Below are 12,666 nucleotides of genomic sequence, written 5' to 3'. Positions count from 1 at the left end.
GAGCCAGCATCCCTTTGGTAGTCTTTCCATGGGCTAATCATTTCCAACGGGATTTGACAACACAGTGAACAACAGCAACAGTGTGCCATGAAGGCACAAATAGGCCTTAATTGCCCTGAGCAGCCTCCATGGGGACCCCCCCAGCACTCTCTGCCCAGGTAAAGGCACAGGAGCTACAATTCAGCCAGGGCTTGACCCTGTTAGAGGCTGAAATACATAACATGAAATTGTGCTCATGTCACAGAATAACTGAGGCTGGCAGGGACCACAGGAGGTCTCCAGTCTGATCCCAAGCAGGAATTCAGACCAGGTTTTGTCTACTCTGGTCCTGAAAACCTCCAAGGACTGGACAGCACAACCTCTCTGGACATCCTGTGGCACTGCCTGGACGTCTCAACCTCTCTTGCTTCAACTTATGCCTGTTGCTACTTGTCCTCCCGCCCCACACTGAGGAGCCTGACTGTCTCTTCATGACCCCTCGTATGCCCTGGAGGGGCTGTTAGGTGCCCTGAAAGCATCCCTCCTCCAGGCTGAACTAGCCCAGTTGCCCCTGCATGTCCTCACAGGGCAAGTGCTCCAGCCCTCACCACCTTGGAGGTCCTCCACGAGCTCCCTCCCATTTGTCCATGCCCTTCCCAGATTGTGAGGCCCCAAACTGGATACTCTACCCTAGATGTGGTCTAACAAGTGCCAAATAACTCATCGCTTCCCTCTATCGACCAGCCAAACTTCTGTTAATACAGCCCAAATTGGGAAATTTTCCAGTTAAAAACCCCTACCCCCCCCCCCCCAGGTCTCTCAGGATTCGTTTTTGAAGACAGAGGAGTTCCCAAATCCAGTGCACATGCAGCTGTGCCAGGGTAACCGAGATGGTACCATGCCATGGCACTAGGACTGATTAGCCAAGGAGGGGAAGGGAGGATAACAAAGGCTTGAGGAAGCCAATGCCATGGGACACGCTGTTGAAGAATCCCAACCTGGTGTGTATCCCCAAACCCTGCCTTTTACTATGCTCTTTTCTTCCCAAGGAAGTAACTGCTTAGTACTTTAAGTCTTCCTCCCATAAATGTCTCCACCTAACAAAACACATCACCCCACTCCATACAGTGCAAGCACAATTGGCTGCACCACAGGTTTAAATGCATGATTTCAATAAAAAGGGCAGATGTTCAGAATATCCCTCCTAAGTGACTATTTGTGCTTTACAATAGCCAGTAAGGCAAGGCTGAAAAAAAAAAAATACATCATCTGATCAAATAGTGCTTGTATGTAACAGCAGTACTTGTTCTCCTTCTTTCAAAGTACTTTGGATTTATCAATTATCACACTCAAGACCTTAGTTATTCAAAATAAGAATTAAATCATTAAAATGTCCATGATGATTTTAGTATCTTGTCATGCTATTTGGGATGCACATTCTGAAATGCTGGGGAAATATATTAACTAGTCAAAAGGGCAAGCTTATAATTCATGACCCTATTAAAGAAGATATTGTAAATATAGAATGCACTGTTGGACTTTAAAATTGTCAATATTCAGATGATTGATTTCTTTTGAATACAGCTGGAACCACACAATGTTACACTATAGCCCAATGAAATTTAGTACCTACTTTAATTAAAAAGGACAACAAGAATAATTAATGATTGCAAATTTATTACATGGAACAGCAAATTCCAGACAACTGAGTCACATAATAGACAACCAGTGCAACGGGGAGTCTCTTTTCTTTATGTAAACCAAGTCACCGAGCTGGTAAATTGACCCATGAACTTCATATTCCATGGTATTCTGAAACAAATTAACACAGTATCATATTTTATGTTGAGATGTTGATCTGAATATGACTTAGTATTCAGTTTTGCATGTCTAGTCCTTCCTAAAGTTAGAAATTAAGTAACTTCAAATTCAAGCACCAGAAGATAAGATGGATGAAAGTCTGAAAGTTCAGATAAGTGCCCAGATCTGTGATTTGTACTCAGACACGAACTCTGCCTCCTCACACAGTTCTCCTCTCTCCACCGTGCCCTAACTCCACTGTCCTTCCTTTACAGTACGGAGGCTGAGCTGTGGATAAAGTTTACTGCTGTAAGGCACGATTATAGAGTAGTGGCTTCTACACCAGCACTTTAATGAGATGTGTTTGATAGTTTAGCAATTCTGCTAACAGAATACTCTGCATAGAGTACTTCCATGCAAGTTTACTCTAATTGTTTTTAACTGGTTTGCCCAAAATCTATAGGGACTCTCCGCCTGTTTGGCTTATCTTAGTGGTTGTCAGCTCATGCTTCCAGTTACTCTAAACAGATCTGGGCAGCACTCCCTGTCCCTACAGGTTTCATAGCTATGAAACATTTCCCACACACACATGGGCTTAACACAAGAACAGCTGCACTGGCTCAAACCAGAGATCCATCTAGCTCCTTATCTTCCTTTCATCCACGAGAAGCAATGTATGTCCAGGGCAGTGCCTAAGACCAGACCAAGCAAGTAGCAATGCTGCTCTACACCACTCTCCCAAGTCTTAGGTCTTATTGTGGGGTAAAAGATTGGAAGAAGAAAGACTGAAGGAGGGGACACATGTACATTGACTGTTTTGTCCATTTCCCATTAAAGCTCACGAAGACCTTTAATAGACACTTGCAAAGATGGATATGCAAGTGCTAGGTGATATTATTACATCTCACTATCTTCCTCCCTTATATCCCCACTCCTGCTCTGTCTAGTTAAAGTTTACCCCCAAACAGGTCCTAATTCTGATGTGAGGATGACTCCCACCTGCATGCAGAGATCTGTATTAGTGGCCTCATGTAGGATTAGGTGACTGAAGGTCTTTTGGAACATAGATGAGTCTATGCTTCTGTGTTCCAAGTACAACTTAAACCCTCTGGTTTTAAACTTTACAATTTCTGTACCATTTCTATCATTTTGCAGAGGATGAAAGCTCCTCCTTACTGAACCTCAGAGAGGGAAGAAAACAACCCTTTTGTCAAGAGCATACACTGAGTCTCTGAGCATGAAAAAAATGCATTTCTGCCCAAACACCTCCTAGTAACCATATGAAACATCCACATGGGTATCTCAGTTTCTACTAGGTTTGTAATACTTCTCAGTAACTCCTTCCGTCATGAGGATCATCATTATTGAAAAAAAAAAAACACAGAACAAAGTCTTGTCACTTTTGGATGCCTACTTACCACTGCCTTCGATAGTTCTTCCGTTTCGAGGCTGAAAAATATAATAATTAGATGGTTGTGCAGAGGTATTAGATGCCAGATTTAAGCACACCAAAATACATCTCCCATCATGCTGCGTACATAAGAAGGCTGCAGTAAGATTTCCTTTAAAGGGACAACATGTCAAATACCAGGGGATCCATGCAGGGTGGGTTTTGCCTCCGAATCTGAGAAATACTCATTCTGCCTCTGTCCAAACAGTTAAACAATGTGGCTTTAATTATTCTCATTAAGGGTCTTGGTCCCAACCCATTGGGGTACTATGTGTAGATGCCCAAGAAAGAGCATATAAATACCAGCACTGAAAGTACCTGGCCAGGCACACTTGAAGTGAGCTAAAACATAAATGACAGCTGAACTGGGACTCTGGTTACCTGCTACGACCTACTTAATAAATTTTTTTTTTTTAATGTGTTGAAGATATTCCTAAAAACTAGTGTGGTGTTAATCAGAGCGTGTCTAAACCAGCATATTCTGCATTAGACCGTGCCATAGTTCAGCACAACAATGGGTGAAAAACATGAGAGAAATTATGATGTCCATGATTTTGCTTTGGCTTTTCACCCTGTTATGCAGTGTGCCATCACTTACTGGCCAGACCTTTCAGACCAAGTGGACATTCAGCTCACACACGTTTTATCTAACAAATTTAGCATCAGTGCACCTTGGCAGTCTCAGAGATACAAGCTAAATACTACTTCTGTCCTTGGATGATTTGGCTTAAGATAAAACAATTGCAGAACCAGTGCTTCATATAAAAAAGTTTTTAATCTGTTACTACCCCAGATCTCATTATCTTGTCATCTTTTAGTTGAACCAGAGCTTTTTAAGCAAATACCTCCCTAAAGCTTTCAAGCAAGGGATATTTGGCCTTTACTCAAAAAAGTGTGGCAAGAATTTGTGAAGGCAAACAGTTGCTTGTCTATGGATATATAACATTGTCTGTGATTCAGAATCTTTAAAAAGAGATTCAGATACCCTGAAAAGGAAAAAAGGCCGTCCCAGAGTCTCATGACTATCCTGTAAAATAAAACACAAACTATTAACAAAATACTTTAAACTCAGTTCCATAGATCTGTTGACAAGTTTGTGTCATTCCATCAGAATATCAATAATTCAAGCCCTTTTTCAGCAGCATACAAACAACAAGATGTTGATAGTCCCCAATGCCCATTCATCTGGAATGCCGATTAAAAATTAATACCCAAAAGGCATTGTCAAGAACTATCCACTCTGTCTAGTGTAAATATACTAAATTACCATAATTAAAGATTCAAAGGCTTTAGAAAACGTATAAAAGAAGCTTTACACATGGTGGATTGCTTTGCAGAAGAAGGGTCAGCACAGCTCTCTTCCCAACCATTGATAAAAGCTGACTTTAAAAAAAAGCAGCAAAAGAAACAGGGAAAGGGCCCTGCCCGTTGCTACTCGCTCGTCTTCACATTTACATACCTTTTTTGTAAACTTTGCAGCAGCAATCTGTGATTCCTGCAAGTGGACAGTGTAAGTTAGTCAAGATGCTGTCATTTCTTTGGCTTGTGATAGTAATCCTCCATCACTGATGAGGTTGCTGCACTCCATGTGAGAAGAAAGATAATCTTACACTTATCACAGACAGATATAACAGCAGCAAATGGATCTTTTTAAAGACTGATTTTAAACATTGCCTTAACCAACATTACCCCATTCGTTACCATTATTCAACATGCTTCCCTCACTGTACAGCAAAGCACAGCCATGCTCTGGGGGGTGAAGCAGAGCTCCACTTGGAACAAACACAGCAGCTCCATTCCTCAGGCTTGAATTGTACCAATAGCTCTTACCTTGTTAAAATGTGGCTGCTCTTCACCTTTCAGACTGCCCTTGGTTTTAACCCAGGCATGACTGCTGGTTTTAAGCCTTTCCCTGCATCCTTTATTCTATAGGAAATTGCTCATTTTTCTACACAGACTTACATCAGGGAATAGAAGCTTTCCCCATGACTTCATGGGAGCAGACTAAGCTCGGTGCCTAACGAAGCCCCGAACCTGCAGTCTGGTACATCGGCCAGGTTTGGGAGCCCTCCTGCCCACAGCACAGCTGCTGGGCTGCATGCTCCCAGCTGGCCAGGAATGGGATAGCTCTGTGTGCCGCAGCCACAGTTATATCAGTGAATGGGTTTAGTTACCCAGGGTGGGCTTGAAAAACAAGCACATATAACGAGCAAGGACATGAAGACAGGGGATGGGAACACAGGAAAAGCATGTGGATGGGACAAAACATACAAGCAAGAAGGAGGGAATCACAATTCAGGGTATGAGATGAGGATTTCCTTGGTTCAAGCCTTAAGACAATGATTTGTAGAGCAACTGACATCAACTTACAGGGCTATGAAATACTATGGAAGAAAAAAGTGCTTGCTCGATCAAGGTGCTTTAAAGGATGCAAAGGAGACTACAACAAAGAGATAGCATGAATGCTAGTTTTGTTCCGAGATGATTATTACATGCCAAACAAAGACAGAGACTAACTCATGACTTAGCCTGCAGTTTCAAATATCCTAGCTAATTTGTAACAGGTGAGAGTTTACTATGTGGAAGAAACATGGTAAGAACTGAGCTTCTAAACAGCATGTTGGCTTGACTTTAGGGTGGAAATTCCAAATTCTCATGGAGGTGATTGCAATGTGGCTGGGTTTAGAGAGCTCTTTTTGATTTCTTTAAAAGTGCCATCTGCAAGATTTACCCAAAGATTAGACATTGAAATTAAATAGTCTGTTAGTTCTGCCAAAAGATTTTAAGTTCCCCAGATGGAGTTCAAGTCCCATTAATGCCCGAATTGCCACTGACTTTGCCTTTCATAGTGCCGAGGCCTCATTCCTTCTCTTGAAACACCATCTACCTTCTCTACATAATCTGTAACTCCGAATCAATTTTTTTAAAAATCCACACAAATACAGGATCATGTACAAAGTTGAAGTCCAGCTGAAATGAGTAGGATTTCATAACTGTTTCATTGGGTGCACTACATATAGACTTATGTTTGCTGTGTCTTCTGAAGATTCCTTGTAGGCTGAGAAAGTACAACTTCATGTAATAAAAAATTTGACCAGCTGGGTAAAACTGCAATTTTTCCATATTTCACATTTATATTTGATCTGCCACTTAATCAGACCACACTTAGAAATCATATTGCAGATATGTAGCTGATATTAGTCATATCTCTTGAAAGCATACTGTGTGAGATTCAGCTCCCAGTCTTGAGGATGCATAACAGAGGGTGAATTTTTTGCAAATTTAGTAACTAAAATAGTAACCAGGAATAGGCTCCATTCAAAGTTAGCAGATGATTCTGGATGTCCCCTCAATAGCTAAGCTGCAGAAGTATAGGAGTCAATACTGAACTCAAAACATTTTAGATACTTAAGACTGAAATGCTAGAATTTTTTATACAATCAACTTTAGTATTGTAGAGTTTTATGGCTGCTTTAGAAAAGCATGCTTGGAATAATTAGCTAAAGACACTGGCAAGAAGACATATTGAAATACATGTCAAAATACTTTCTATTACTGTCTTGAAGGCTCTACTTGTGATTTGAAACAACAGAGGACTCAAACTCCACAAGTAAATTGGCCTTTTTAACATATCCAGGGGCTGAGTGAATTTTATGAGAAAGGCTCTTAATAAACCAGTGATAATAAAAGTAGTGATATAAAGCAGAACTGACATTGAGCTAGGTCCTAATATGACTGCACCAATGAGGAAGAGCTATACTCAATAACTCCTCAATCTTTTGGATCCGAGTCGGAAACACAAAAAAACAGGCTCAACTAGAGTATTAAAATCAGTAAAGCAACTCATACACCTCCATGTTCAGCATGATCTATGTATGCTGTTGATCCAATGTTATGTATATTTATAGCATATTTAACCCTGTATTATTCAAAAGTGAGGGTCAGGTTAAAATACTGACCCCAGCTGTAAGTGAATGTTTTGGTTCTTGAGCTCTGAATTGATGAAAAACAGCAATTTCACATATAATTTAATGGAGTTAAGAATTACATCTAAGCTACCAATGAGAAGAAATAATCTTCTATATACTCTCCTACATCTCCTAAACCATGCCAATATTAGATTATACATTATTGTTTGGAGAGAAATGTCAAAAAGTTGGATTTGGAGGCGTTGCTTTGAAATAAAACAAGCAATTACACCTTACCTCATTTGTATGCATGCTGTTGAATATGGAATAACAGAGATCCAAAACAGTGCTGGAGATCTGCAAAACCGAACAGTACTTTAATACATTTACTGAGAGGATGTGGTATATGAGGTTTGATAGAGAACAGGCTTGATTCTGATCCCGGCACAATTTAGACTGAACACGGTTCCACTAAAACCCCTTAGAGCAGGGCAAGACTTACCGATGCCATTACAAGCTGAAAAACTAGTATTTTGTGTGAGAAGAATACACACAATACTACTAATATTGTCAACACAGTCTTGTGCTATAAAGAGATCTAAAGCAGCCTCTTATATTTAAAATACAATTTCCTATGCTAAGTTTTCTAGAAATGGCTTATAGGTTTTGGCATAATCTACACTCATTTTCCCCTACAAGCATTTCAGTTGGTACTATAATCTTTAACCATATACTGAAGTATACCGTCCCATACTCGCTGCCACAGGACAGGAACTTGCTGATATCACATTAGATGAGAAATAACTACAGCTCCAAAGGAAGTAAAATGTAAGACACCTGAATAACTGGCTCTGGGAACTATTTTCCACAAGTCTCAGTTTACAAAACTGAAAGATTTCAGAAAGAAGAAAAATCAGCACAAAATGTTCAAAACTTCCAGATAATTCCTGATCCTGCAACGATTTTTCTCTCCCCTTTGAAAATGAAAATGACCCTTGGGCTCAGTATCAAATAGCAGTGAGGCTGATCTTTCAAAGCTACTGAGTTGGCTTTTTTTAAGCTGTTTGCAAGCTCTGGGCCAGAGACACTGCAGCAGAAATGAGCTCTGAAAACTTCCCCTCGCTCCTCTGAGCACCCCGGAGAAAACCCAGCCACCCACCACCGCAGACCCGGGACCTGCCTGCAACTCCTACAGCACTGACAGTGCTTCTTGCTTCAGTGCTAGCTACCACTGTGATGGGAAGAAAAGCTCATTTTTTTTCTTTCTCTAGGTCTGAGTTAGCTCTGCAGGGAGGAGAGCACATACACCAGCAAACTCGCTCTGCTCTCCAGAGCCGCCAGCTCTCTGGGGGAGGCTGTGCCACCCGCAGACATTGATGCTCAGGGTTACACAGGGCAATTAGTACGTCTGGAAGAGAGAGAGTCCCGGCAGATCAAACACATTACCAAAGCCAGTTTACCTGGGGTTGATTAGACAGTTCCATCCACTGACTGAAACACAGTGCCAGCTGCTTTAAAAAAAGTAAAGATTAGACATTAACGGCGGGTCTGTCATACCTGGGGACCTGCATTTCGGCTCGCGGGCCGGCTGGTTGTTGCCTGCCCGCCTTCGGCTGGCCCAGGTGTCCCGTTCCGCACCCAGCTGCGCATCGCACCCTGCCCACACCTGCCCCATCCGCCCCCCGGGCGGCAAAGGGCCTCAGCCTCCCCACTCTTGACCACCCACCCCAGGGACTTCACAACGCACTCCCAGTCCGTCACCAGTCTCCCACCTCACCTCCCTGCCACGGACCAGTCCCGGTTCCCACCGCCCTGCACCCGCCCGGGCCGGACCGCCCTCGTCCCACGCCTCGCTTCCCGACGTGGAAGGCGAAGGCGGACATACCTGGCTTTTGGGCAGATCCACGCCGTCCCTGTAGCGCGAGAAAGGCTGAGGGAACCCTGCGGGGACGGGACACGGCTGCGGGGGAACGCCGCGGAACCCAGCCCCGCCGGCTCCCCTCGAGGGGAGACGACCCTTCCCAAGGTTCGGGGGGGGGGGGGGGGGTGGGGTGGGGTGTCTCTCCCCGTGGTGAATGGGGGACGACGACGACGACGGGACGTACCTGAGGCCCGCGGGAGGGCGCAGAGGCAGCAGGCGGCGAGCAGCCAGGGCAGGGCGGGCGGGGGCGACATGGCGGGGCAGCGCGCCTGGGCGGGCGGGCGGGCCGGCCGCCTTTATGGGGCCGCGCCGAGCCCGGGCCGCCGCCGCCGAGCCAATGGGCGCCGGGGCGGCCCCGCGTGCCGCTCCCGCTCCCGCTGCCGCTGCCGCCCCCCCGGCCCGGCCCGGCCTGAGCGAGCAGCCCCCGCCGGCGGGAGGGCCAGCCGGGGTGCTGCGCTAGGCACCCCGTCCTCCGCCCTGTGGAAACCGCCGTCAGGGCTGGTTTTCTGGAAAAGGTGACTGAAAGGGGGCTGGGGGCGGGGGGGGGAGGCTGTGCAAGAAGCGACGGAGCTGCTGGGGGTTTTCATTTTAGACAGAAAATTGAGGTTTGGGGTAGGGGTTACGGAGCCTTCGGAAAATATTCCTCCTCGCGGCAGCTTGGGAGATAGTTTGCCTTCTAATTAGAAGGGTTGTGAACTTTCATATCGAACGAGTCCTGTCCCATCTTACTATACTGACCTTCATGTGAAATAAGGAAAGCTGTCCCCCTCTTATTTCATTTCATAGTAGGCGTGGTTGTAGACAAGACGTGGATCTCCTCGTTAACAGAAAGGCGATTCTCTATTCTTCCCGATGTAATCATTGGGCTTGACTTTGGAAAATGCTTCCCGGTTTTCTCTGTGCTAGTTCTAAGGGCAATGCTTTCTAATCACATCCCAGACTGAGAAAGGCAGAGTCCTCCCAACCTCTTTTTTATAAACTTTGGGCCCACCGAAGCAAATACATATCCCGTTGTCCGACTTCTAACATACGTAGTAGAGATGTTTGGGAGGCAATGGCTCCGTGTGAGATATAAGACACAAAAAGCTGCAGAAGGTGTTATTGGCACAGCAGCCCACCTCATCTCATAATGTCCCTCAATGGCTGCGCTGCGCACTAAAAGGGTGATGGCAGGACTGTTCCTGGTGGGAGCATCTCAGCATCTCGGAGCAGTCAGAGAGGAGATGCACCTGCTTTCTCGCAGAGAAGAAAAGGGGAGCCAGCCTTCATGTGACTTTGTCAGCTCCACAACTGTGTGTCCTGGCTTCGCAAAGAGGTGCAGGAGCTGCTGAGTGACCCCAGCCCCATTAGTTCACCCTTTGTTCCTTCCCCTGGGAGAGGCGGCCGTCTTTGCCTCATCACAGCCCGTTGGGTGCAATAATCTGAGTGGGGAGCTATCAGGAGAGGTCAGACGTTGCTATAGCAGGCACTCAGCTGTCAGCTTCTCACCCGTCTTGACTGGAAATGGCAGTTTCAAGACAGGATAGCGTTCAAAGAGGTAACTGCCTCTGACTGTATAATTTTTACCCTTTGTGGGAGCTAAAGCAGATTACAGCAAGTTTTGTGATAATGGTTTCTCATAGCAAATCCCCCTAGGCTTTCAGTAACGAGGAGTTGCAGGGTTCCAGGAAGCCCGTACCCCTTTTCTGCAGTGACCCTGCTTTCTGTCCAAGCCCATGCAATCCTGGGGTGAAGACTCTCTGTGTTTGTTAATTTTTCTCAGAAAAGGAGGATGGCATTTTATTTTTGATGGCAGCAAGAAGCAGGTTCCTGTTTGGTGTAATTTCATTTAAGCCAGCGTGGTTACAGCAATGTGAAAGCAGAGCCCCACTAGTGTGAGCTGGGCCCATCAGAGGTAGATGGTAAAATGATAGAAGGTAAAGATACTCTGAAGGATTGCACATTTTCATATTAACTATCTTCTTTCTGTCTTTTGACACTTTACTTCAACCAAACCAAAAACTACTGCTCACCAACAGTGTTTCTGTTGCTATGCTTATCACGGATTTTGCACCCAAAAGCAGGTCCCATGCTGCAAAAACATGGGACCTTAGAGAGCCATTCTAGATTCAGTGTTTGTTACTATCTTTTTGAATACTAGCACATTAAATACTAATACTTTAAAATCCTAATTATTTGCTACATTTTCAAGTAGAATGCTATAAATGGTTACTAAGTTGCTAGTGATTGTTCACCATAAGGGCACATGGTTCTCTGGCTTTCCCTGGCTGGTAAGCAAGGCACAGTCTGCTGCTTTCTTTCTCAGGCTACTCCTTATCTGCCTGAATTCCCACTTCTGTCCCACACAGCCTGTTAAATAGCCCCTTTCAAAGTATTTAAATATGTCTGAGTTTAGGAGTGGGAATTTTTTGCAATAGCATAGGGAAAGGGGTGTGTGATCATGTCAGGTGGGTAAAATCTACCCATCCCTGACGTAAAATACTGCATGCTACCTGAACCTTTCCTTCCTTCCTCCTTCTCATGCACAATAAAGGATCTGCTGCTATATTTCACCCTGTCCCAGTGCGTACCCTAAATGTACTCTGTGCTTTCCTTCAGCAAATTTTGCCTACATGTTGGTCCCGTGAAGCCTGTGGAGTTATTCATTTGCTTCAAGTGAGGCTTATACTTAAAGATGAGATAAAAATTAAGTCATACAAGTTCCATTAAAAAATCAGTACCACTTATTACCAAACTGAAAATAGTATTTTGTCAGTGACTGTGCAGTATGAGGGAAGAACGGGGAAAAGTGTTTAAAACTAAAATTTCAAATAGATGAGTCTGTCATATTATGAACACATTTGCCTTCCTTAAATCAGAACTTTCTTTGCTGCTGTACATTTCATTTCATAGGTGTTAGCTAAGGTGCAGCTCTGCCAATGGATATATCAGCACCAAGCCACATTAATGAGCCGTATTTTTACTGCACAAATGAAGTTCCTGCTTTAAGGTCCTGGGCTTCCTGCGTGCAGAGAAATAGGTTAGGAGCTTCAGTGCCCACAGTGATTCACAAATGAGTTAAAAATGAAGCTTTGGTGGGGGGTCAATGAGAAACAAAAGGATTTTTTGTGGTGAGTCAGGAGGCTTGGCATATATTTAGCAACAGCAATATTACGGCACCCATAATTTTAGAATAAAACATGCTGTGATCGATAAATGAAAAGTAAGACGAAAATTTGGCTTCAACAGGCATAAGGGTGACGGGCTGGCTTCCTTTTTGTAAACAATCTCTGCAATGAGATCAGCAGGTTATCGCAGACAGCGAGGACAGAGTCGGCAAAACGTCACCATCGTGCAGTTCCCGAGTGCATCCCATCCGGCTGCTTCTGCTTGCGCACGCCTCTCACCCTCTGCAGCTCGGCAGTGTTTGGTATAAAGCCCCATCCTGCTCTAAGGGCTTTCAATATCTAACCCATGACCTGTTTGGAAAGATGAGAAAAGCTGCAGAAATGGGAGGGTATTTATTAGGCAAACCTGCCATAAAGCCTGTAGACATTTCCCAGTACTTGTCTTCTGTTAAATATCACAGTCCCTATTTATGCTGAATACAAGGCTGTGTTTAATGTGGT

General features: G+C 44.3%; 1 protein-coding gene across 2 annotated transcripts; it reads right to left on the bottom strand.

Annotated features, from left to right (window-relative positions):
• Positions 1-1,639: 1,639 nt before the first annotated feature.
• Positions 1,640-9,408, bottom strand: NMS (neuromedin S). 2 transcript variants are annotated; one of them, XM_052774127.1, is made up of 8 exons: positions 9,243-9,408; positions 9,023-9,078; positions 8,598-8,648; positions 7,435-7,494; positions 4,689-4,724; positions 4,215-4,256; positions 3,198-3,228; positions 1,640-1,791 (listed from the first exon to the last, which is right to left on the bottom strand). In XM_052774127.1, exons 1-8 carry the CDS (start codon positions 9,310-9,312, stop codon positions 1,775-1,777), a joined length of 363 nt encoding a protein of 120 aa, XP_052630087.1. In that variant the 5' UTR covers positions 9,313-9,408; the 3' UTR covers positions 1,640-1,774. The 2 variants fall into 2 exon arrangements, with proteins under 2 accessions (XP_052630087.1, XP_052630088.1); XM_052774128.1 differs by having other exon boundaries at positions 8,598-8,645.
• Between the last annotated feature and the right edge of the window lie 3,258 nt (positions 9,409-12,666).

Source organism: Harpia harpyja, chromosome 22, assembly GCF_026419915.1.
Source record: "Harpia harpyja isolate bHarHar1 chromosome 22, bHarHar1 primary haplotype, whole genome shotgun sequence".
NCBI lineage: Eukaryota > Metazoa > Chordata > Aves > Accipitriformes > Accipitridae > Harpia > Harpia harpyja.
The sequence above is the reverse complement of the archived record's forward strand: the minus strand, read 5'-3'. Positions and strand labels throughout refer to the sequence as shown.